Here is a 22,509-nt window from a genome sequence, read left to right as displayed (position 1 = left end):
GAATAGGACAATATTTGTTTATTATTGATGAAACTCCCTGGATTTCTCAAGCTGTTCCATAAGAAGCAAGATATTGTGAGTTGCAGGGAGAAAAAGACATTGCATAAAACCATTTTGTATTATTTTGGGTGCCCTCAAAGGGCTTTCCTCCTGCAGAGAGATGTCAATCGGCTTCAATCCCCATTTAACTCTCAGTTATTTGAATCAATAGTTCTCAAAAGTCCATAATTATATTGGATTAGACTCTTTCTAAATAACTTGCTATATTTGTTTCCCATAGTGATTCCAAGAGGTATTCTTTCAGCTGTCTTTATACCAGCTGCAGAATCATTTTAATCCGATCAAACAAGACTTGGTGGTCCTTTTAACGTTAAGCTACGATTCTATCTTGAATGTTATTTCATGTTGCATAGTAATTATGAAATTTAATGCTTCATGATTCAATTCATCAGTGGGATAGGCAATGGAAATTTTGCCATCCCAATGACAAAGAATGCATCTAAAGATAGAAATCTTAACAGTGGCCTAAAGTTTCTATTCAACTATCCAATTTTAGTGCTGACAGTGCTACAGTTGACTTTGAATTTATAATCATAGTTCAAGTTCATACTAGATCCTAGGCTGTTATTTAGTTTGCTATTCTTTATGGTCTGGGAGTTTAAATAAATGATTTTGTTCGATTGTTTTAATTCTTGTTTTTCTTATTCATAATAATAATAAAATTTATTTCATGTTTTTGTATTTATTGTTACAATATGATGTCCCTGGACCCTCTTCTCCAATCTTAGCCATTCCAAGATCCTTCCTAAGGAAAAATAGCGCAGAAATAAAATAAATGAATATATAACTATGAAACTGGTGAGACAACAGTATGTCCAATTATATGAAAATACACACACACCATTTTTTTACAATTCTATGAAGGCATTCAGTAGTAGCTGTGGGAAACCTGATTTGGAAGAGTGTTGCAAACTAATTTTAAATATTGACTTTAATAAATTAATAAATTATGGATTTCATCTCTTTCCAATTCTATTCACTCATTGAGATATTCTTTTTGATTTTTTAATAAAATAGTTTTCTTCTGTTGCTGATGTTCCACACTGCTATTATCCTCCTGACAATGGTTACACAGTTGACCAAATTGAATATACATCATCGGGTTTAACAGCCAATCTTGGTGGAAACATCAACCCTCTTAGACTTTCAGGACGGCAAATCCCTCTCATTGACAAACTTCGTTTAGAAGTAAAGTATCATGACAATAACATGCTTCAATTTAAGGTAAACATCTTTCTAAAATTTTATAATGGGTCACTTTGAAAACAGATTAATGGTTTTGTCATTATTAATAAACAGTGTGATTCTGTCTATCTGGTTAGAAGTTTGCCAAACTATCTGGTTTCAAAATATGAAACGCAACACATAGAAAAATAGCACTATTGATATATTATATCATGGTAGATACATTTTTAAATTCTTATTAGCATCTTCATCTAATCATTGTGTTCTCTGTTTTATAACATCTAAACTTTTCAGCACAAGTTCATTCCAGCCTATTTTTTCAGTATTGATTTTATTTTTATTTACTTGTGAAGAAATATCAATATCCATTTTTTCCAAGCTCTGTTCCATTAGTAATGCATTGATATGCAATTTCTTCAGTGAAGTTATATACAATTTTCTTTATAATATTCTTTTAGTTATCCAAATACAGACAGACGGACAGACAGATAGACAGATACACACATACATACACACACAAGCACACTTTGCATAGCCCAACTCTCACCACAACACAGTTGTTTTATGACTCTAGTTCGAGAGAAGTTGAAAATAAATAGAAATATAAATCTATTAATCCTTGATTCTTTACCATTTTAACTGGAGTTTATTGACCACATTTTCTTAAGGGAACTGACTCGCATTTTCTTAAGGGAACTTGATTAGAATCTCTTTCTTTGTTGAAAGATTATAAGTAAAACTTTTTTGATGTGTTAAGAAACTTTTATCATCATTAAGTGGGAGAATGTTATAAAATGAACAAGCAGTTCTTTGATATACGTTTTGTAACCAGCTTTTCCACCTAATACTTTTTTTTTCAGATTTATGATTATAGTAAAAAAAGATTTGAGGTTCCAGTGCCTCTGAATCTTCCTCAAACACCTGTAAGCACTTTGGAAAACCGTCTCTATGAAGTGTCAATTCAGAACCACCCATTTGGAATTCAAGTTCGGCGTAAAAGCACTGGTACAGTTCTGTAAGTAGAAATTAGAGAGGAAATAGTTAATTAGTGAATTAAAGCATATTGTGAAGAATGTTGTGAGTAGACTACAGCATTAAGTGTTATGGACTGCATATAAAATTGTGCATACTTAACAAGAATGATTTATCTATCAACACCATGATACCAGGGGATTTTTCTTAAATTAATATCTCCCCTCACTATTGCTCTTTCCTCAATGGGAAATCAAATAATTTCTGGTTAATTAATCAATTGATTGATTGGTTAGTTGACTAATGGGTGGAACAAACCAGCGTCTGAACCCAAAGTTGCTTTTTCAGTAGGCAACTGGACTTTTTTTATATATATATGTTTTGCTTCTCATCCAAGAAGCTGCTTCAGCTCTGACAGGATAGTGGGGAATGTAAGGATTTATATTCTTTGCAGACAGTTGGTAATCTTCATCCTTTTAGAGGGTCATTGAAGCACTTGAAGGTTCTCAGGTTCACCAAGAAATGTCTTCAAAACAAAAACAAAAACAGAAATTCCAGTTGCCTTCTGAAAAAAGCACCTTTGAGACAACCATGATCTGGATGATTGAGAATCTCTACTAGCTTCTTAACCAGACAAATTGAATTTGATTTCATTCCAATAAAAATTCCAAATTTTCTATTTTTTTCCCCATGAGTTGGTCAAACATCACTGTACTATTCTTAAAATCCCCTAGATTTTGCTTTACTCTAAACTTTTCAATAATCACCATGTGTATCAATGTCATTGTAGTTTCTTTTATGCTCATCAGGTAATGAACTAAGTTCATCACCTCTTTTACCTCTCTTGTGCCATGATCAAACATCATAGAAAAATAAGCAAGAAAGTCGCACAAGAACATCAAAACCTCTTCAGAGCGTTAAACATGTGTTGTTGTTGTTTTTTGAGAAACTACAGGAAAATGAAGGAGGACACTTGAGAGAGGGGAAAAAAATAGATGCTAACCTCCAGTGAGGAAAAAAGGAGTACTGTAGAAATTTTTTTTGGTGGAAGTCTAATTTAAAAAATACATAAAGGAAATGAAATAAAAAAGAACAAAGAGTCCATGCAGATATCTGTGTACTGTAAATGCAGTATTTAGAGGAATAAATCTCAGAATGAGCTACAAAGCAGATGAACCTGCTAAGAAAAATAAAAGGGGCTTCCCTTTGTTGTTAGTTGCGAAGACCCATCGCGATAATACAAAAATTAAAGAGAGAGAATCAATTATGAAAGAATAAAATAATGAATTCAGATTACAGGAAAGCAGATTGCAATTGTATGTTGGAAAACAGCTTCCCCACAGTCAGAAGAGTTTGATAATTAAATCAGTTCCACAGAGAATTGTGGATTGTCATTCACAGGAACTAGTGAATTAGAGGCTACATTGTGGCTGATTTATTTTCAATTCCTGAATTGAATCCTGCCCTAAGGCCAACGCTATAACTTTCCAAAATGTTAAAATACAAGTGCAAATTGTTAGTGTTGTTGATCTTTATCATGGTGTATTGGAAATGAGTGCCATTACAGTTCTATAAACTTCTAATATTTATGCATCTAGCTGTCCAGTGGTTTTAATCTATAGCTATCAGTATTTTGGCTTCTTTCATTTCTGCATTTGGGTCTCAATTATCTTTCAAGAACATGTCAGTTCCCTAGGAGAGCTATCTAAATCCAGAAATTAAAAGATAATTGTTTCAAGGTTTGAATGCTATGAAATTCTAAAATTCATCCATGAATAAGTGATATATAAAAGTGAAGTTGATAGCTCAAAAATATATAAAATGGAAAAGCTGCAATGTTTTCTTTCCCCCATTTCTCAGCATCAAATAATATTGAATATTCTTTTTGTTTTAATATCCCAAGGAAAGAACTTTGTGTTTTGATAATATTAGAGAATGTCAACAAGTATTTGGTCTCTTTGCATGAGCAATTACATTTTACTGCAAGATAGAAAAATCCCTGTTTTAGTATAGTCACACTTTTTTTTCTTTTGCTAATAGCTGATATATATTTCTACTTTATGCTGCAAATATTTGAAAACTCAACATCTTAGAAACATAGAAACATAGAAGACTGACAGCAGAAAAAGACCTCATGGTCCATTTAGTCTGCCCTTATACTATTTCCTGTATTTTATCTGAGGATGGATATATGTTTATCCCAGGCATGTTTAAATTCAGTTACTGTGGATTTACCAACCACGTCTGCTGGAAGTTTGTTCCAAGGATCTACTACTCTTTCAGTGAAATAATATTTTCTTACGTTGCTTTTGATCTTTCCCCCAACTAACTTCAGATTGTGTCCCCTTGTTCTTGTGTTCACTTTCCTATTAAAAACGCTTCCCTCCTGAACCTTATTTAACCCTTTAACATATTTAAATGTTTCGATTATGTCCCCCCTTTTCCTACTGTCCTCCAGACTATACAGATTGAGTTCATTAAGTCTTTCCTGATACGTTTTATGCTTAAGACCTTCCACCATTCTTGTAGCCCGTCTTTGGACCCGTTCAATTTTGTCAATATCTTTTTGTAGGTGAAGTCTCCAGAACTGAACAGAGTATTCCAAATGTGGTCTCAGAAGTGCTCTATATAAGGGGATCACAATCTCGCTCTTCCTGCTTGTTATGCAGGGGATCACAATCTCGCTCTTCCTGCTTGTTATGCAGCCAAGCATCCTACTTGCTTTTCCTACTGCCCGACCACACTGCTCACCCATTTTGAGACTGTCAGAAATCACTATCCCTAAATCCTTCTCTTCTGAAGTTTTTGCTAACACAGAACTGCCAACGCAATACTCAGATTGAGGATTCCTTTTCCCCAAGTGCATTACTCGACTACTGTAATGCTCTCTACATGGGGCTACCTTTGAAAAGTGTTCGGAAACTTCAGATCGTGCAGAATGCAGCTGCGAGAGCCATCATGGGCTTTCCTAAATATGCCCATGTCACACCAACACTTTGTTTTACATTGTGTTGTTGTTGCTGTGAGCTGCCCCGAGTCTGCGGAGAGGGCCGGCATACAAATCTGATTAAACTTAAACTTAAACTTAAACTTTACATTTGGAAACATTAAACTGCAGTTTGACCATTTATCTAGTAAAGCTAAATCATTTACCATATTACAGACGCCTCCAGGAATATCAACTCTATTGCACACTTTAGAGTCATCGGCAAATAGGCAAACCTTCCCTACCAAACCTTCATATTGCATTACTATTTATATTTTACTAGTATAATATAATGTAGTCTTTTTTGGTGTTTAATTATAATTTAACAATTAATCATTGTTCTCTCTGCATGCTTCCCTCCCCACCCCCCTTTATAGCTGGGATTCCCAGTTACCTGGCTTCACCTTCAGTGATATGTTCATTCAGATTTCAACTCGCCTACCTTCACAGTTTGTATATGGATTTGGGGAAACAGAGCATAAACAATTCCGGCATGAAATGAATTGGAAAACGTGGCCAATGTTTGCAAGGGATCAGCCTCCTGGAGTGAGTCTTTTTTTCTTGATAGAATTCACCTTCACTTATTGTAGATTTTAACTCAGCAAAGCACCTAAATTAATGCCTCACAGTCTTTTCAAATGAAATTTATACCTTTATTTATCATTCTTGTACATCACCGTATTTCATAATGGCTCTAGGCAGTTAGCAACATAGCAAAAGACATATTAAAAGTCTACAATAGTCAGTATTAATAACCAATTAAATTAAATTAAATTAAAATGGCTGTGCTAGTAAGTAATAATAAATGAAACCTTTCACATGTTACAAATTTTTTTGGTAGTTACCGTATTTTTTTTATTAACGTAAGATTTTCCCTTTTCCTTCCTAAAAGCGGATGGAAATGTCGGTGCATCCTGTACACTGAATACAGCCATTTTTGCTGTCCCAAAACCCTGCCCCCACATCCCATTTGCAGCAGAGGCAGAGTAACGACACGGACACAGAGAACTGGATTTAAAACTGAGTCATTTTAATTAATTAAATTTGCATAATTTATTCATTGAATTAGCATAAATTTAACTAAACCTAACAAGGACCCGCAGGGTCAAACAATTACTTACGGGGCAGAAAATGACGTCAGAAAAACTTCCGAAGCAACTTATGGGCGTAGCTCCATGCTGATCCAGGTGAAGGGTCCTGCCCTCACCTGGATCCCAGCCATGCACCTGCATGTGGGAGGTCTCGCCGTCTAACCCCTACAAGGGGATAGAAATGGGCAGGACCCAAAGACAGGTTCCCCCCAATTTCTCAGACAGAACTAAAGGCACCATGAGCCTTTGGAGAGAACCTGTCAATCATCCCCAAAGATGCCCAACAGAGAACACGCAGTTGCTAAACACCACCCAATTTCCGCCCCTAACCTGCCAAACCAAATGACCAAAGGTAAGCCAATTAGACTAATCAGGGAGCGAAGCACCCCCTAACCATCCATCCGTCACCACAGTGTGGAATAGGTGAAAAAACAGTCACAGAAAATACCGAGACCGCCAAAAATTCCTATTCGGCCCCCTAAGGGCGACCCACAGTGGCACACTGAAAGATAGAGAGGGCGGGTGGGTGTTCGCCTGCTCATTGTCGGGGCAAAAAGGAGGCCCCAAGCCTGCGCAACCTATTTTATAGGGCTGGCAGGATCTGCCCCCGACGACATCATCGGCCTGGGCCGATGACATAAAATGGCCGGGATCTCGCAAAATCTCGCGAGATCCCAGCCTTCCAAAATGGCGGCTACGCCAAGGGCCATGTCTCCCTGGCCCTGCAGCAAATCCGGGCTGGGGATGATTCACCGGCCGTGCATTTTGTGAAAAATGGGTCCATTTTTCACAAAAATGAGACGGACAGAGGGTGATGGAAGCCTGCACAGAGTTGCTGGGGGATGGCAAAAATGCCCCCATTTTTGAGAAAAATTGATCATTTTCTGCCAGTTTTTTCACAAAAATTGGATGGGCAAGGAGAGCCTGCAGAGATCTCATGGAGACTGGGAGAAGGCAAAATGCTCCCATTTTTGAGAAAAATTGACCATTTTCTGCCAGTTTTTTCACAAAAATGGGATGGGCAAAGGGTCTGGGGAGCCTGCAGAGATCTCATGGAGATTGGGGGAAGGCAAAAATGCCCCCATTTTTATGAAAAAAAGGGCAAAACAGGCCATTTTTCACAAAAATTGGAGCATTTTTGCCACCTCTCCCCCAGCACTCAGGAGCTCCCTGCAGGCTTCCCAGACCCTCTGCACACTCTGTTTTTGTGAAAAAATGGGTGAAAAGTGGTCCATTTTTTGCACAAACTGGTGTGTTTTTGCCTTCTAATTAACCCATGTAGCATGACTTGAGGAGGAATTCTGGGAGTCACTAGTCTTAAAGCTGTCAAGTTTGAAGTTTGCAAAAAGTGTACATAGTTGTAAAAAGTATGCATGTTTTTAAAAAGTATTCTGCTACACTGGTATTTTATTAAATAATATATTACTACACCATTTCGTTCAGAATACTTTTTTCCTTGTTTTCCACCTCTAACATCTAGGTGCCTCTTATACTCCAGTGTGTCTTTACTCCAAAAATATGGTATACTGCTTAGAATATAATCAATCCCAAATAAAATAAATCAAGTAAGAAAGTAAGCACAAAGCATTATATGATAAAAACATAGAGCATCATATAATCAAACTATAACTCTCAGGAAAAGTTCAACCTTCATCAATTCCTAGAAATTGGTGCATAATAGGGCAAGTTCAGTTCCTGGGGAGATTATCCCACATTACCAGACCACAACTGAGAATCAACTCAGTCACTAGCTTCAGTCACTTTAAGAATCACCAAACATTTCCCCTAGAATATATGATAGTATGGATCAAGCGAGAAGGGTAGTTCTGCATGTCTATCAATGCCAAGGTAAATACAGTAGGGCTTTATAGGTCAAAGCATTATTTGAAGTTGATGGACTTGGTTATGACATTTTTTTCTCCTCTTTATGCCTATAGTATAGATTCAACACTTATGGAGTGCAACCTTTTTATATGGGCTTGGAAGAGGATGGCAATGCTCATGGAGTCCTATTGTTGAACAGTAATGGAATGGGTAAGTTATTGTTCATTTCCTGAGTTTATTATAAAACTCATCACTTTTGTTTTTAAAGAAGAGATTGGATAGCCACTTGCCTGAAATGAGCCGTGTTGGCAAACCTAGGGCATACATGCCACAGTTGGCACGTGGAGCCACATCTGTTGGCACAGGAGCCATTGCCTTAGCTCAGCTCGTTCCTGCCAGCTTATTATTGGCTTATGTGGAGGCCCTGGAAGGGCATTTGGCCTTCGGAGGACCTTGGTGGGGGGGAAGAAAGTCATTTTTGCCCTCCCCAGACTCCAGGGAAGCTTCTGGAGCCTGGGAAGGGCAAAAATGGGCCGACTTAGCCCACCAGAAGTTGAGAAATGGGGGAGTTGGGGAGCATGGAGGGTTTCATGCATATGAACAGGGGGTGGGGCATGTGGGGGCATTGAATTATGAGTGTGGGCAAACATGTGCATGTGATAGCATGTGCTTTCTTGCTATTGGCACCCGGGGAAAAAATAGTTTTACCACTGCAGATATAGGATCTCCTGCTAGAGCAAGGGACTATAAAATCTCCAAAGTCCCTTCCAGCTATTTTCTATTTTAAATTAGTGCATATCATATTAGTTATTGATTAATTCATAGGCCAGATGAGATTCAACATGAGTTTTGCAAATCCCTACATAATGCCAGTACGAAAACATCAAATTATTATAGAATACCTCCGGGACCGCCTTCTGCCACATGAATCCCAGCGACCAGTTAGGTCCCACAGAGTTGGCCTTTTCCGGGTCCCGTCGACTAAACAATGCCATTTGGCGGGACCCAGGGGAAGAGCCTTCTCTGTGGTGGCCCAAGCCCTCTGGAACCAACTCCCCCCAGATATCAGAGTTGCCCCCACCCTCCTTGTCTTTCGTAAGCTCCTTAAAACCCACCTCTGTCATCAGGCATGGGGGAATTGAGATATTCCCTTCTCCATATGCATGGTATGTCTGTATGTATGATTGGTCTCTTAAATTGGGGTTTCTTTTTTAAAATTAACTTAAATATTAGATTTGTTTATATTGTTTTATTGCTGTTGTTAGCCGCCCCAAGTGATAAATAAATAAATAAACAAACAAACAAACAAACAAACAAACAAACAATTTTGTTTAATATTTATCTATCTGTAAGCAATTTGCTATTTCTACATATAAAAAAAATAAATCTGCCATAACAAATGTTTCTTTTTAGCATACGTTATTCCAAGTTAAACAATAGATTACTATTATTTGTGAAATAGCTTATCCAAAGCAAATAATTTGATGTGGCTGCATAGTTCCTCTTGTTGGGAAATATCTCTGTAGTTAGCAGATGAGATGCAACACATTTTCTGCGATTTCAAGGAAGAAGATTGCATGTCAGGTTGCGCATCTCAGAGGTGGAATGACAAAGAAGGGGTTTTCATTTTTATTTATTGGTTTTATATAAAAAGTATTTTCAGTACTATACAATATTTATTTCCCCTTTGTGGATTTTCAGAGGTAAAGTTCCAGCCGACTCCCGCTTTAACCTACCGTACCATTGGAGGAATTTTGGACTTTTATATGGTTTTGGGCCCAACTCCAGAACAAGTTGTTCAACAATATACCGCAGTAAGAACCCATATTACAAAAAATCTACTGGCAAATATGATAACATTCCTTATTATACCAAAACAACATTGGCATATAATCCCTAATTCTTTTTATTTGTTTTTATTAGCTCGTTGGACGTCCAGTTTTACCTCCATATTGGGGTTTGGGATTCCATTTGTGTCGATATGGATACAAAAATGATGCAGAAATATCTGAATTGTATGATAACATGAAAGCAGCTAATATCTCATATGTAAGTTAGTCACAAATGAGCAGCTTTTTTTCCACAGCTTTCTATTCCGTGCCCCTCAAAAAACGAATGTCATGAAATTCCTTGAGTTATGCAATTACTTGAAGCTATTGCATTATCGTTATGCTAAATTATGGTGGGATGAAACAAAAGTAAGGTTCTACATTTAGGCAAGAAAAACAAAATGTATATGTGGTACATTGCTCAACATTAGTAACTTTGAGAGGGATTTTGGAGTCCTAGTGGACAACCATTTAAATAAGAAGCAGCGGTGTGCAGCAGCTGCCAAAAAAGCCAACACAGTTCTAGGCTGCATTAACAGAAGGATAGAATCAAGATCACGTTAATACCACTTTATAAGGCCTTGGTAAGGCCACATGTGGAACACTGCATTCAGTTTTGGTTGCCACGATGCAAAAAAGGATGTTGAGACTCTAGAAAGAGTGCAGAGAAGAGCGACAAGGATGATTAGGGGATTAGACCAGAGCTTACAAAACCTTTGCCAGACCTATCCTCGAATACAGCTCATCTGTTTGGAACCCATATCACATCTCAGACATTAACACCCTTGAAAATGTCCAAAGATACTTCACCAGAAGAGCCCTTCACTCCTCCACTCGAAATAGAATACCCTACGAGACTAGACTTTCAATCCTGGACCTAGAAAGTTTAGAACTAAGACGCCTTAAACAAGATCTAAGTATTGCCCACAAGATCATATGCTGCAACGTCCTGCCTGTCGGCAACTACTTCAGCTTCAACCACAACAACACAAGAGCACACAACAGATTTAAACTTAATATTAACTGCTCCAAACTTGACTGTAAAAAATATGACTTCAGTAACCGAGTTGTCGAAGCGTGGAACACATTACCATAGTGTCATCCCCAAACCCCCAACACTTTACCCTTAGATTATCTACGGTTGACCTATCCAGATTCCTAAGAGGTCAGTAAGGGGCGAGTGCAAGTGCACTAGAGTGTCTTCCGTCCCCTGTCCTATTGCTCTCCTATATCTCCTATACCTTTCTTCTATTCCTATATCTCTTCTTCTATTCTTTCATTGATATGTTTTATTCCTATATTTTCTCTTCTATTCTTTCATAGATATATTTTACTATGAGTATCTCCTCTATAACCTTCATCATGTATTTTACTATGTGTATATAGATATATACCTACTAAAACCCTCATTGTGTATTGGACAAATAAATAAACAAACAAATAAATAAATAAATTAGAGGCTAAAACATATAAAGAATGGTTGCAAGAACTGGACATGGCTAATTTAATGAAAAGAATGACCAGGAGAAACATGATAGCAGTGTTCCAATATCTCAGGGGTTGTCACGAAGAAGGAGTCAATCTGTTCCCCAAAGCACCTGAGGTTAGAACAAGAAGCAATGGGTCGAAGCTGAACAAGGAGAGAAGCAACTTAGAACCAAGAAGAAATTTCCTGACAGTTAGAACAATTAATCAGTGGAACAGCTTGCCTTTTGAAGTTGTGAATGTCCCAACACTGGAAGTTTTTAAGAAGATGTTGGATAACCATCTGTCTGAAGTATTGAAGGGTTTCCTTCCTAAGCAGAGGGTTGGACTGAAAGACCTTGAAGGTCCATTCCAAATCTGGTGTTATTTTTATTATTATTAAAACCTTTTCTAGACTTACTAAAACACCTAAAAGTTCTGGATAAATATTGAAAAGTCACCAATTCAAAAGAAATTTTAAAAGAGAATTGTCAATCTGACAAAGTTGTAATATAAACTATTTCTTATGGATAATAAGAGCACTACCATCTAGGAACAAATGTGTATTGGGTTTAACAGAAGTTTGAGAAGAACTAATGTTAGTGGTGCAGCAGTCTTTTGTTCCTTGATGTGTTGTTTGTTTGAAAAGGAATAATTTTTAATGGATTTGTTATTAAAAAATACACATCATTTCAGAAAATTAACTATTTTCCTTAGGATGTACAATATGCCGATATTGACTATATGGAACGGCAGTTGGATTTCACTTTAAGTCCCAATTTTACAAATCTTCCAGCTCTGATTAATAGAATGAAAAATGATGGAATGAGATTTGTCATTATTTTGGTAAGTGATCATCACTAATTGTTCAAACTAGTTGGTTAATATAACAATACAGACACAATTATCCATCCATCTATTTTTTTCCATCATCCCAGTTATGGCATGTGTATCTCTGAATGGATTGTTTTGCTTTTTTAAAATATCTGAGTACAATACTAATTTCCTTCGGGTTTTTTCTGAAAGAATATTTCAGCCTTCTTTGATTATATAATATTTATGTATTTATGTATTATTTATTAATTTAATTTATATGCCACCCAACTCCTTGGCAATTCTGGGTGGCTTACAGTAAAAATTTAAATATAAAAAAGACAGTTTAAAAGACAATTTAAAACCCCTTAATATATCTTTTGTGGGCAATTCTAAAAGATGAATTATTTGTTCAATGGCCCCAGTCCTGCCAGAAAAGCCAGGTCTTTAAGGGTTTCCAGAAGGCCATTAGGGTGGATGCAATACAGATCTCAGGAAATAACTGCTTCCAGAGAGCCGGTGCTACCACAGAGAAGGCCAAGCAAACCGACATTGCTTAGTCAATGGGACCCAGAGAAGGCCAACCCTATGTGCCCTTTATTGGTCGCTGGGAACTGTGCAGTCAATTTTCACTATAGGATTGCCCGTGCTATATATTGTGCTTCTTAAATTTAGATGTAAATCTAAAGAACATACTGTTTTCATTTCAGGATCCAGCCATCTCAGGAAATGAAACTGATTATCCTGCTTTCACAAGAGGACTTCAGGAGGATGTTTTCATTAAGTGGCCTAATAGCAATGACACTGTGTGGGGAAAGGTAATATTTTATAAACATAATATTGTGCCTTGCATTTGTGTCAAAGAATAGCAATCTACTGTATCTATCTATCTATCTATCTATCTATCTATCTATCTATCTATCTATCTATCTATCTATCTATCTATCTATCATCTATCTATCTATCTATCTATCTACCTATTCATCCCTTCCTTCCCTCCCTTCCCTTCCTTCCTTCTCTTCCTCCCTCCTTTCCTTTTTAGAATTCAATTGATTCTGGACAGCTAATGATATAAACAACTGACAAAAATATTCCCAGTAAGATGGCATGATGTGATAAAATAGAACCAAACAAAAACCATACAACCCCCCCCCCCATAAATTCTGATTATTTTAAAAAAACAGCTAAAGAAAGATATTCCTTATTTCAGGTCTTAAGGAAATAATACATGTCCTTGAGAGTGATTTCATTTTCATATTTCAGCACAGTTCAAGCAAAACTTGACTCTAGGATGTTTTACCTATTGATTCCATACACCTTTAATCTTTGAAGGTGGATATGATGGCACCATCATAGACAAACCCATTGAACAATCTGGGTGTCCTCCTGGACCTGTAGCTGTTGCTTGGAGAGTAGACTTGGCAGACACAAATAGAAAGACCTTTGCATGATTATGCATCACTTGGACTCATTCCTGAATTGTGTGGATTCCTGAATTATCTGAAGCCACAATCACTCAATGTCTATATTTATGCCAATACCTACTACCTTGTACATGCTTGACAAAAATAAATAAATAAGTCAATACACACACACACACACACACACAGACAAACATAAATACATGCATAGATACATCCAATCAGAGGAGGTGTGTAACTTAGGGTCAGCATCAAAGCAACCTGAGAACTCCAAGAAGGAGGATACAGGTGGTTTTTTTTAATTGCTGGCCACACCAACATAATCCATATGTTCCTATTCCCATAACTAAACAGCCCCATAATCCATATGCCCAAGCTCTCTGACATACAAAGAATGAGCATTCTTGCATCATTGTTCCTTCCATCACTCAGGTTAGAACTCAATTCAGAGCAGGCACCAAGCCACTATTACTATTACTGCGCCCTAAGTAACAAGGATTCTCATGTTCCAGTTACACAATCATCTCCCCAAAAACCAAGTTGGAAGACATTTAGCTTAGAGCCACAATTGCCTATCTCCCTTGCCTTTTTAAATTTTGACAGTGGATTATTTATAAGAAAAAGTCTTCCTTTCCTTTAATTATTTCATAAAGCTAATTATTTTCAAATGTTTATTTTATTTTAGGTATGGCCATATTTTCCTGGTGTTATTATAAATTCATCACTCGGCTGGGATGATAAAGTGAAAGTAAGTGTAATTTATTCATACGCTGCATTGGTAAAAAGATCCCAAGCAAATTCTTATACTAATAAATCCTTAACCCTGGCGGTAATTTTAGTAGTAATAATAGTAGCAATTATAGCAAAAACCAATATAACTTCAGTCACATTGTAGAAAATCCACAATTGGAAGAAGCTGGATGAATGTACTTTGATCTGTAGGTTGTTGGCACAAGTATAATCTCTGAATGCCTGAATGGTCAGTTCTCTGGGTTTATTTTGAAATAGATTAAAGTTAGATTAAAAATCACAAAGCTTGTACCACATGGGGGAAACATTATTAGAAAAACACAGCAAAGCTGCTTCTCCCTGAATCTCACAGCAATAGATGCAAAGGTTAAGATTCAAAGAACTTTGAAACTCATTTATAAGCCCATTGGAATTTATACACATCCCTTCACAATCCCCCTTATAATGAGGCAAAATCTCTTGATTACGTTGCAATGTATTTAATACCAGTGTCTGGTATTAAATACCAGCTGCTAAGATGCAGCAGTGGAAAAGAACTATTGACACAGAATGCTTGACCAGTTGACCTGATTCGGAAGACTTTTCTTTCATACATACTGCATGAGAAGAGTTTCATTAAAACTCTGAGGTTTTATTAGAGAATGGAAAGCAATTCTAATGTGGAAACGTCCCAAATATCTCCGGGACTGCCTTCTGCCGCACGAATCCGAGCGACCAGTTAGGTCCCACAGAGTTGGCCTTCTCTGGGTCCCGTCGCTTAAACAATGTCGTTTGGCGGGACCCAGGAGAAGAGCCTTCTCTGTGGCGGCCCCGACCCTCTGGAACTAGCTCCCCCCAGATATCAGAGTTGCCCCCACCCTCCTTGCCTTTCGCAAGCTCCTTAAAACCCACCTCTGTCATCAGGCATGGGGAAATTGAAATTTTCCCTTCCCCCTAGGCTTATAGAATTTATACATGTTATTCTTGTATGTATGATTGGTTCTTTAAATTGGGGTTTTTTAGATTATTTTTAATATTAGATTTGTTCACATTGTCTTTTTTATTGTTGTTAGCCGCCCCGAGTCTTCAGAGTGGGGCGGCATACAAATCTAATAAATACAAATACAAATACAAAACCTCATTGGGTGTTTTATCAGTCCAACTCACGTTTAGTCATAAGTAAGCGTTGCTTATTTGTTGGGTGACTTATTGGAATTGGGTAAGTCTAGTTTAATGGGGAGGGAGCTCTAAAGGGTATCAGTGTTTCAATATCTAAGGGGCTGCCACAAAGAAGAAGGAATCAATCTATTCTCCAAAGGACCTGAAGACGTACCAGGAAGCAATGGATGGAAACTGAATCAATCAGAAAACCAAGCTAGAAATAAAGAGAAATTTGCTAAACAATTAATCAGTGGGGTTAGGGTTAGGGTTAGGCCTTCAGAAATTGTAGGTGTTCCATCTTTGGAGGTTTTTAAGTTGCAATTCATTCATTCATTCATTCATTCATTCATTCATTCATTCAATTTTTATGCCGCCCTTCTCTTTAGACTCAGGGTGGCTTACAACATGTTAGCAATAGCACTTTTTAACAGAGCCAGCATATTGCCCCCACAATCTGGGTCCTCATTTTACCCACCTCGAAGGATGGAAGGCTGAGTCAACCTTGAGCCAGTGATGAGATTTGAACCGCTGACTTTCAGATCTACAGTCAGCTTCAGTGGCCTGCAGTACAGCACTCTACCTGCTGCGCCACCCCGGCAGTTATTTGCCTGAAATAGGTATAGGGTCTCCTGGTTGAGCAGGGCTTGGACAAAAAGACTTTCAAGATTCCTTCCTGCTCTAATATTCCATGAACAGATGTTATAGATATTACAGAATATCCTAAGAAGCTATTTAAAGTTATAGATATGTTATGTGAAGAAAGCACAGAGTGTTCTTAAAATATGTAAAATGAAACGATCACATTATTTTTCTGAAATCTTATTAATGTCAGCTTATTAGTTGTGTAGAAGACACAAAATTAAATGGAATATAGATTATGTTACCTAGTTGGATAATGAAATATCTTCAAGCATATAACCACGTTGAGGGCACCAAAAACTCCAGAGGTCGACCAATATTTTTTTCTATTGAGATATAGTATAACCTTTAAAAAAGCATAACTAATATTCAAAATATTCCTGAATGTGGAGGTAATTAATCAAATGTAGGATATTGCAATATAGCAGACATAAATGTGAAGTTCTTCATTTAGAAATACAGTAATACCTCGTCTTACGAATTTAATTGGTTCCCGGGGGAGGTTCGTAAGGCGAAAAGTTTGTAAGATGAATTAATGCGTGCAAGGGAAAAAACCGCAAAAAACGCCGCCGCCCGGCTGTCACCTTTTGAAACAGCCGAAAGCTTCTCAGCGTTCTCCCAATGCCGAACCCGGAAGTTCGGCAAAAGTTCGGGTTTGGTGTTCGGCTTCAGGAGGACACCGAGAAGCCCCCCGGCTGTTTCAAAAAGCGACAGCCAGGCGGCGGGGCTTCTCGGCGGTGGTGGCGGGTTTGTAAGATGGAAAACGTTCGTAAGAAGAGGCAAAAAATTTCTGAATCCCGGGTTCGTATCTCGGATTGTTTGTATGGTGAGGGGTTCATATCACGAAGTACCACTGTAGAAGATACTCAAAAAAAAAACAGAATTAAGCATGACTGGCCATATTAATTATCAAAAACATTACAGAATACTAGTAAATTATAAACTGGATATAAATTAACAATGTGATAAGATTGCACTAAAAGCAAATGCCATGTTACCAACAGTAGTTTATGATATAATACATGGAATGGTTTTTTTTTCTCTTCATATTTTTCTATTCCTCTTCAGCTTTACAGTGCCTTCACTGCTTTCCCAGATTTTTTTCGGAAATCTACAGCTCAGTGGTGGAAAAAAGAAATTGAAGAAGTCTACAATAACCCCACTGATCAATCAAAAAGCATCAAGTTTGATGGCCTGTGGATTGTAAGTTTCTATTTTGTATAATGCTTTATCTGATAAATTTAGTAACATTCTTTTCAGTTCATGTTTTCTACATTAATCTGCATTTCCAAATATCACATTTAATTTAACAGTAAGAAAATATTGTTTTCTTATAATTATTTTCTTTTCAGTAAGAAAATATTATTTCTTACTACATCTGGGGAGCTTCGTAATTCCCACTAATTTTCTATTCTGTCAATGTTAATGCAACTCATATGGAAGGTTTTAGTTTGGGGAATGGATCTACAATATCGAAATATGATAAATAAACAAAGAAACCAATAAATAAAATGAATAATGCAGCTGAAATGCATTATGAGGAAGTTGAATTTTTTTACTGGCAGAAATGGGTAAATCTATTTAAAATCGAATCTCATCCACACCTCATTTCAATATGCTCTTCCATAAGTGTATGACATTCTATTCCATATATACATTGGTTATATATTACACACACACACACACACACACAGTTCAAATGAATGTAAAGGTTTATTGCAAACTTGTGCTCTTTACAAGAATCTGAACGGCCCCCACCCTCCTTGTCTTTTGCAAATTACTCAAGACCCACCTTTGTCGCCAGGCATGGGGGAGTTAGGATATTCCTTCCCCTAGGCCATTGCAAGTTATGTATGGTATGTTTGTGTGTATGTTTGGTTTTTATAATAAGGGTTTTTAGTTGTTTTATTAAATTGGATTGTTACATGTTGTTTTTTTATCATTGCTGTTAGCCGCCCCGAGTCTGCGGAGAGGGGCGGCATACAAATCCAATTAATAATAATAATAATAATAATAATAATAATAATAATAATAATAATAATAATAATAATAGTAATAATAATGTACTGCCTATTTGCTAATGATCAATTTCTGCCATCTTGGATATTACAGCTTACTTCATCAAACCACATCATTCATAAAATTTTACAAATAATATAAACTAGAAAGAAGTAAGATCATTTCATGCAAAACTTGGATACAATTTTCAAATGAATCATCTAGCTGTAATATTAGACATATAAAAGGTTAATGAAATTTTAAATTAATAGTCTGTGTGTCTTATTGTTTTATTATTTAAGGATATGAATGAACCTGCAAGTTTTGTCAATGGTGCAGTTACTGGTTGTAGGAACTCTGAACTAAATAATCCAATATATATGCCAGGTAATTATCATTATAATACGGTATAATATTTTTTTTTTTGAATGTTGGTGAATATTTATTTATTTTATTTTATTTATTTTGTCCAATATACAATGAGGGTTTTAGTGGGTATATCTATATACACATAGTAAAATACATGATGAAGGTTATAGAGGAGATACTCATAGTAAAATATATCTAAGAAATAATAGAAAAGAAGATATAGTAATAGAACATATCAATGAAAGAATAGGAGAAGAGATATAGGAATAGAAGAAAGGTATAGGAGATATAGGAGAGCAATAGGACAGGGGCCGGAAGGCACTCTAGTGCACTTTTACTCGCCCCTTACTGACCTCTTAGGATTCTGGATAGGTCAACCATAGATAATCTAAGGGTAAAGTGTTGGGGGTTTGGTAAAAATATTTTGGAAATAGTGCTTTTATTCTAGCTCTTCCATATTCCTTTTGCTGAGTTCTCGCACAAATTTATTATGCATGTTGAATGAATGAAACACAATATTTCATTGATATGAAGTCATGTAGGCCAAGCCATACAAATATTTTACCTAACAGTACAGAAATTTACATTTTAAAATTTCAGACATAGATTTATCTGGTTCTATTAACTTCCTTGCATTTATTTATTTTTATTATTGTTTTTATCAGACATTCTGGGAAAGCATGTGGGATTGAATGAGAAAACCATATGTATGGAAAGTGAACAAATTCTGCCTGATGGAAGCCCAGTTCGACATTATGATGTCCACAATTTATATGGGTGGTCACAAACTAAGCCTACCTATGAGTAAGTTGTCTTTCTATGAGTAGTAGCAACACTGTAATAGTCATTTAGTAGTATTTATAGTAGTTATTCCATTTAATAAGTAGAATCCTAATTTACTAGAGTTAATTTGCATCAGTGATTAAAAGTGTATACATGTTCAGTATATTATTTTTTTATTGTTTCAGTGTAGTTCTTTCAATTGCTCCATGAATATTCAAATGCTTTAACATTACAGCTAGAATTATAGAATTAATTGTATGAGAGATACCTGTAATTGAAGATTTGTTGAAAAATGATTTGAATTTTTGAGATTAAATTCATCTGTTCTTAGACCTGTTGGTATAACAGAAATTACTGTCTATGACTTGGCATATCCAAGAACATAATGCTAAGGGCAATAGGTCATAAATTTTAAATTTTTATATTTCAATCCTATTTTTACTTCATGAATTCCTCAGTTTAATAAAAGTCCAGCAGAAATAGCTTTTCCATAGACCAGAGTGGCATATTTGTCATTCCTTAATATTAGTCTGTATAATTTTATAATATAGTCTGGTATCTGGAAATCCCAGAGAGCTCTTTTCTAAATTCGTTACTCGGATCATTTATATTTGTAAGGTGGTAATTTTCTTTAGTTTCCAGTAATGTGTAAAAGTTAGGATAAGCTATAACCTACGTACAAAGTTGGCTTAAGATACTTTGCTGTCTGAGATAATAAGCTGCTTTCAATTCATGGATTGAATATTTCTTTAATATTGATGACAAAATTCTCTCTTTTATTTGAAAATAGCAGACTAGTTGGGAGGAATCAGTTATAGTTCCAACACTACAATCACAGCACATTGTAGTCACTTTTTCAAAATAATAATAATAATAATATTCTATGTGGTTTATAGATAGGTTCTAGTTATGCACAGGGGGTATTTGGTTATATTGAAATCTGTGCTTAGCTATGAAACTTGCTCTGTTTCTTTGTAATAACATTATTAAGAAAGAGAATGTCTCCCCTGCCCAATTTAGACATTGCAGAGGAAAAAAAGTTAATTTTCTAGGTACCATGAGTACCATAGAACTTCAACCTTCAATAGAAGTTAGTGCCATGGGGACATTTATCTTTCCAGTTTGACTGGCCTTTTATGCTTTGCTGTCTTCTTACTAAATCTGCAAATATGTTGGGACAGAATATTAAGAGACCTGGCTATTCACCTAGTTGTGAGTGATTATTTGTACATATTTCCTCTGTAAAATGTTATGAAGTTGCTGACCTATTTCTAAAATAAAATGACCGAGCTAATATTTTGAATACAGCTCAATATGGATGTTTATGCCCATGTCACCAAATTGTCCTGGTGCTTTCACATACAGTTTATTGAGTTTATGAGATGGATTCATTTTGAAACATAATCTGCAAAGGCCAACTTGAGACACTCCTGTGTGATGAACCAGCCATGAACTGTAATAAAAAGGGCTCTGCCATTCACTGATGACATGAAACAATTTTCAACTTCTCAATATGCCATTAAGAGTGTAGCACAAGGAATTGGAGAAGAAAATAACCTCGTGTTCCAAGCTTAGTGCGTGATGGACTGCTTTAATTAAAAAGCTGGCATTGTTTGGCTAGGATTCTATGTAGGATATGCAGAATGATTGTTTTAAATTAAGTGCTCTGTAAACTCATTCGTAAATTAATAATCTTAGCAACTCACTTTTTTAAAAAAGGCAAATGTTAAAGTGGGGCAAGAGGGTAAGATATAAAGGAAAGAAAAAAGAGAAATACTAGTGCTTTAACACTGTATTTTGTCTGTTCCCAAACATCTTTATGACACACTAATTCCTGATTAAGATTCTTTGTGTTTGAAACAATGCCCCAGATCTAAGGATAATATACTGTATCTCTGTTGTTTACCTTGCAATTCAGTGAACAGAGAATAGCCTTTCCTCCAAATTAGTCATAATGACCTTTGGATAAGTTTCCTATTGCCATGAAAAGCACACAACAGATTCAAACTTAATATTAACTGCTCCAAACTTGACTGTAAAAAATATGACTTTAACAATCGAGTTGTCGAAGCGTGGAACTCATTACCGGACTCAATAGTGTCAACCCCTAACCCCCAACATTTCTCCTTTAGACTCTCCACGATTGACCTCTCCAGGTTCCTAAGAGGCCAGTAAGGGGCGTATATAAGTGCACTGATGTGCCTATCATCCCCTGTCCAATTGTCTTTCCTTATCTCATATATCATATATATTGTCTCCTTCTCTCTCTCTCTCTCTCTCTCTCTCTCTCTCTCTCTCTCTCTCTCTCTCTCTCTCTCTATATATATATATATATATATATATATATATATCATATATATTCTCTCCTTATCTCTTATATCATATATATTCTCTCCCTCCCATCTACTTCTCTTCTTTTTACTTTCTATTGTTATATATATTACTTAATGTCTATTCTCTTCCATATGTATTGTATATTGGACAAAGAATAAATAAATAAATTAAATAAATAAATAAAAAAGAGAGGGGATGGTGGAAAGATCACAGTATTCACCTGAATGAACATTGTATCTGGTGGCATTCTAACATTTCACTGACAATCAGAATTTTTACAAAACTGCTGACGAGAAAGGAATTAATTTCAGATTTGCCTATTGCCAGCTAGATCAAATATTACTTGAAAGCCATCAGCAAACAATAATTCAGCACTAGATGTAATGATACCTTAGATAAAGCTGAAAAGGAAGGATTAAATTTTGGATTTGTGTATTTGCCCCTGCAATAATATACAGAATAAGTGACAAGTTCATCTGAATCTTATTTATTTATGAAATCTTTCCTGATTTATCTTGTCCTTCACTCCAGGATAAATCCTATTTTGAAACTGCAAAAATAATATACAAAGGTTAAATTGTCAAACTTTAAAGCAGAGCAAGAGTGAGGAAGAGTGCAGTCACTGAAAGGCCAAATGGAGCACCAACACAAAACACAACTGCCTATCAGAAGGAAGGGAAGAAATTAGTCTGATCTCTTTAGATAAAGGTTAAGTAGAGAGGTTAGTTCCTGTGCTGTCACCACTTAGCTTCTCTTGCTTTCAAAGGGAGTAATACATTTTAGAAAAGTTCAAATGGAATGGAGATGGGGTTTCACGTATTCCAACTGAAGACGTGACAATGGTTCACTTT

The 22,509-nt window shown here is 36.2% G+C and overlaps 1 protein-coding gene across 2 annotated transcripts in view; it reads left to right on the top strand.

Annotated features, from left to right (window-relative positions):
* Positions 1–22,509, top strand: part of SI (sucrase-isomaltase) — a 142,683-nt gene that overhangs the window by 92,072 nt on the left and 28,102 nt on the right. For both annotated transcript variants that reach the window (XM_070753562.1, XM_070753563.1), the window contains 12 exons: positions 1,078–1,284; positions 2,106–2,260; positions 5,581–5,749; positions 8,232–8,328; positions 9,820–9,932; positions 10,042–10,167; positions 12,129–12,257; positions 12,935–13,042; positions 14,331–14,393; positions 17,243–17,377; positions 18,475–18,559; positions 19,207–19,345. In XM_070753562.1, coding sequence (XP_070609663.1) covers positions 1,078–1,284; positions 2,106–2,260; positions 5,581–5,749; positions 8,232–8,328; positions 9,820–9,932; positions 10,042–10,167; positions 12,129–12,257; positions 12,935–13,042; positions 14,331–14,393; positions 17,243–17,377; positions 18,475–18,559; positions 19,207–19,345 — 1,526 coding nt within the window. The remainder of the gene's footprint in view (positions 1–1,077; positions 1,285–2,105; positions 2,261–5,580; positions 5,750–8,231; positions 8,329–9,819; positions 9,933–10,041; positions 10,168–12,128; positions 12,258–12,934; positions 13,043–14,330; positions 14,394–17,242; positions 17,378–18,474; positions 18,560–19,206; positions 19,346–22,509) is intronic.

This window comes from Erythrolamprus reginae, chromosome 5, assembly GCF_031021105.1.
Source record: "Erythrolamprus reginae isolate rEryReg1 chromosome 5, rEryReg1.hap1, whole genome shotgun sequence".
In the NCBI taxonomy this organism is placed as follows: Eukaryota; Metazoa; Chordata; class Lepidosauria; order Squamata; family Dipsadidae; genus Erythrolamprus; species Erythrolamprus reginae.
The sequence above is the reverse complement of the archived record's forward strand: the minus strand, read 5'-3'. Positions and strand labels throughout refer to the sequence as shown.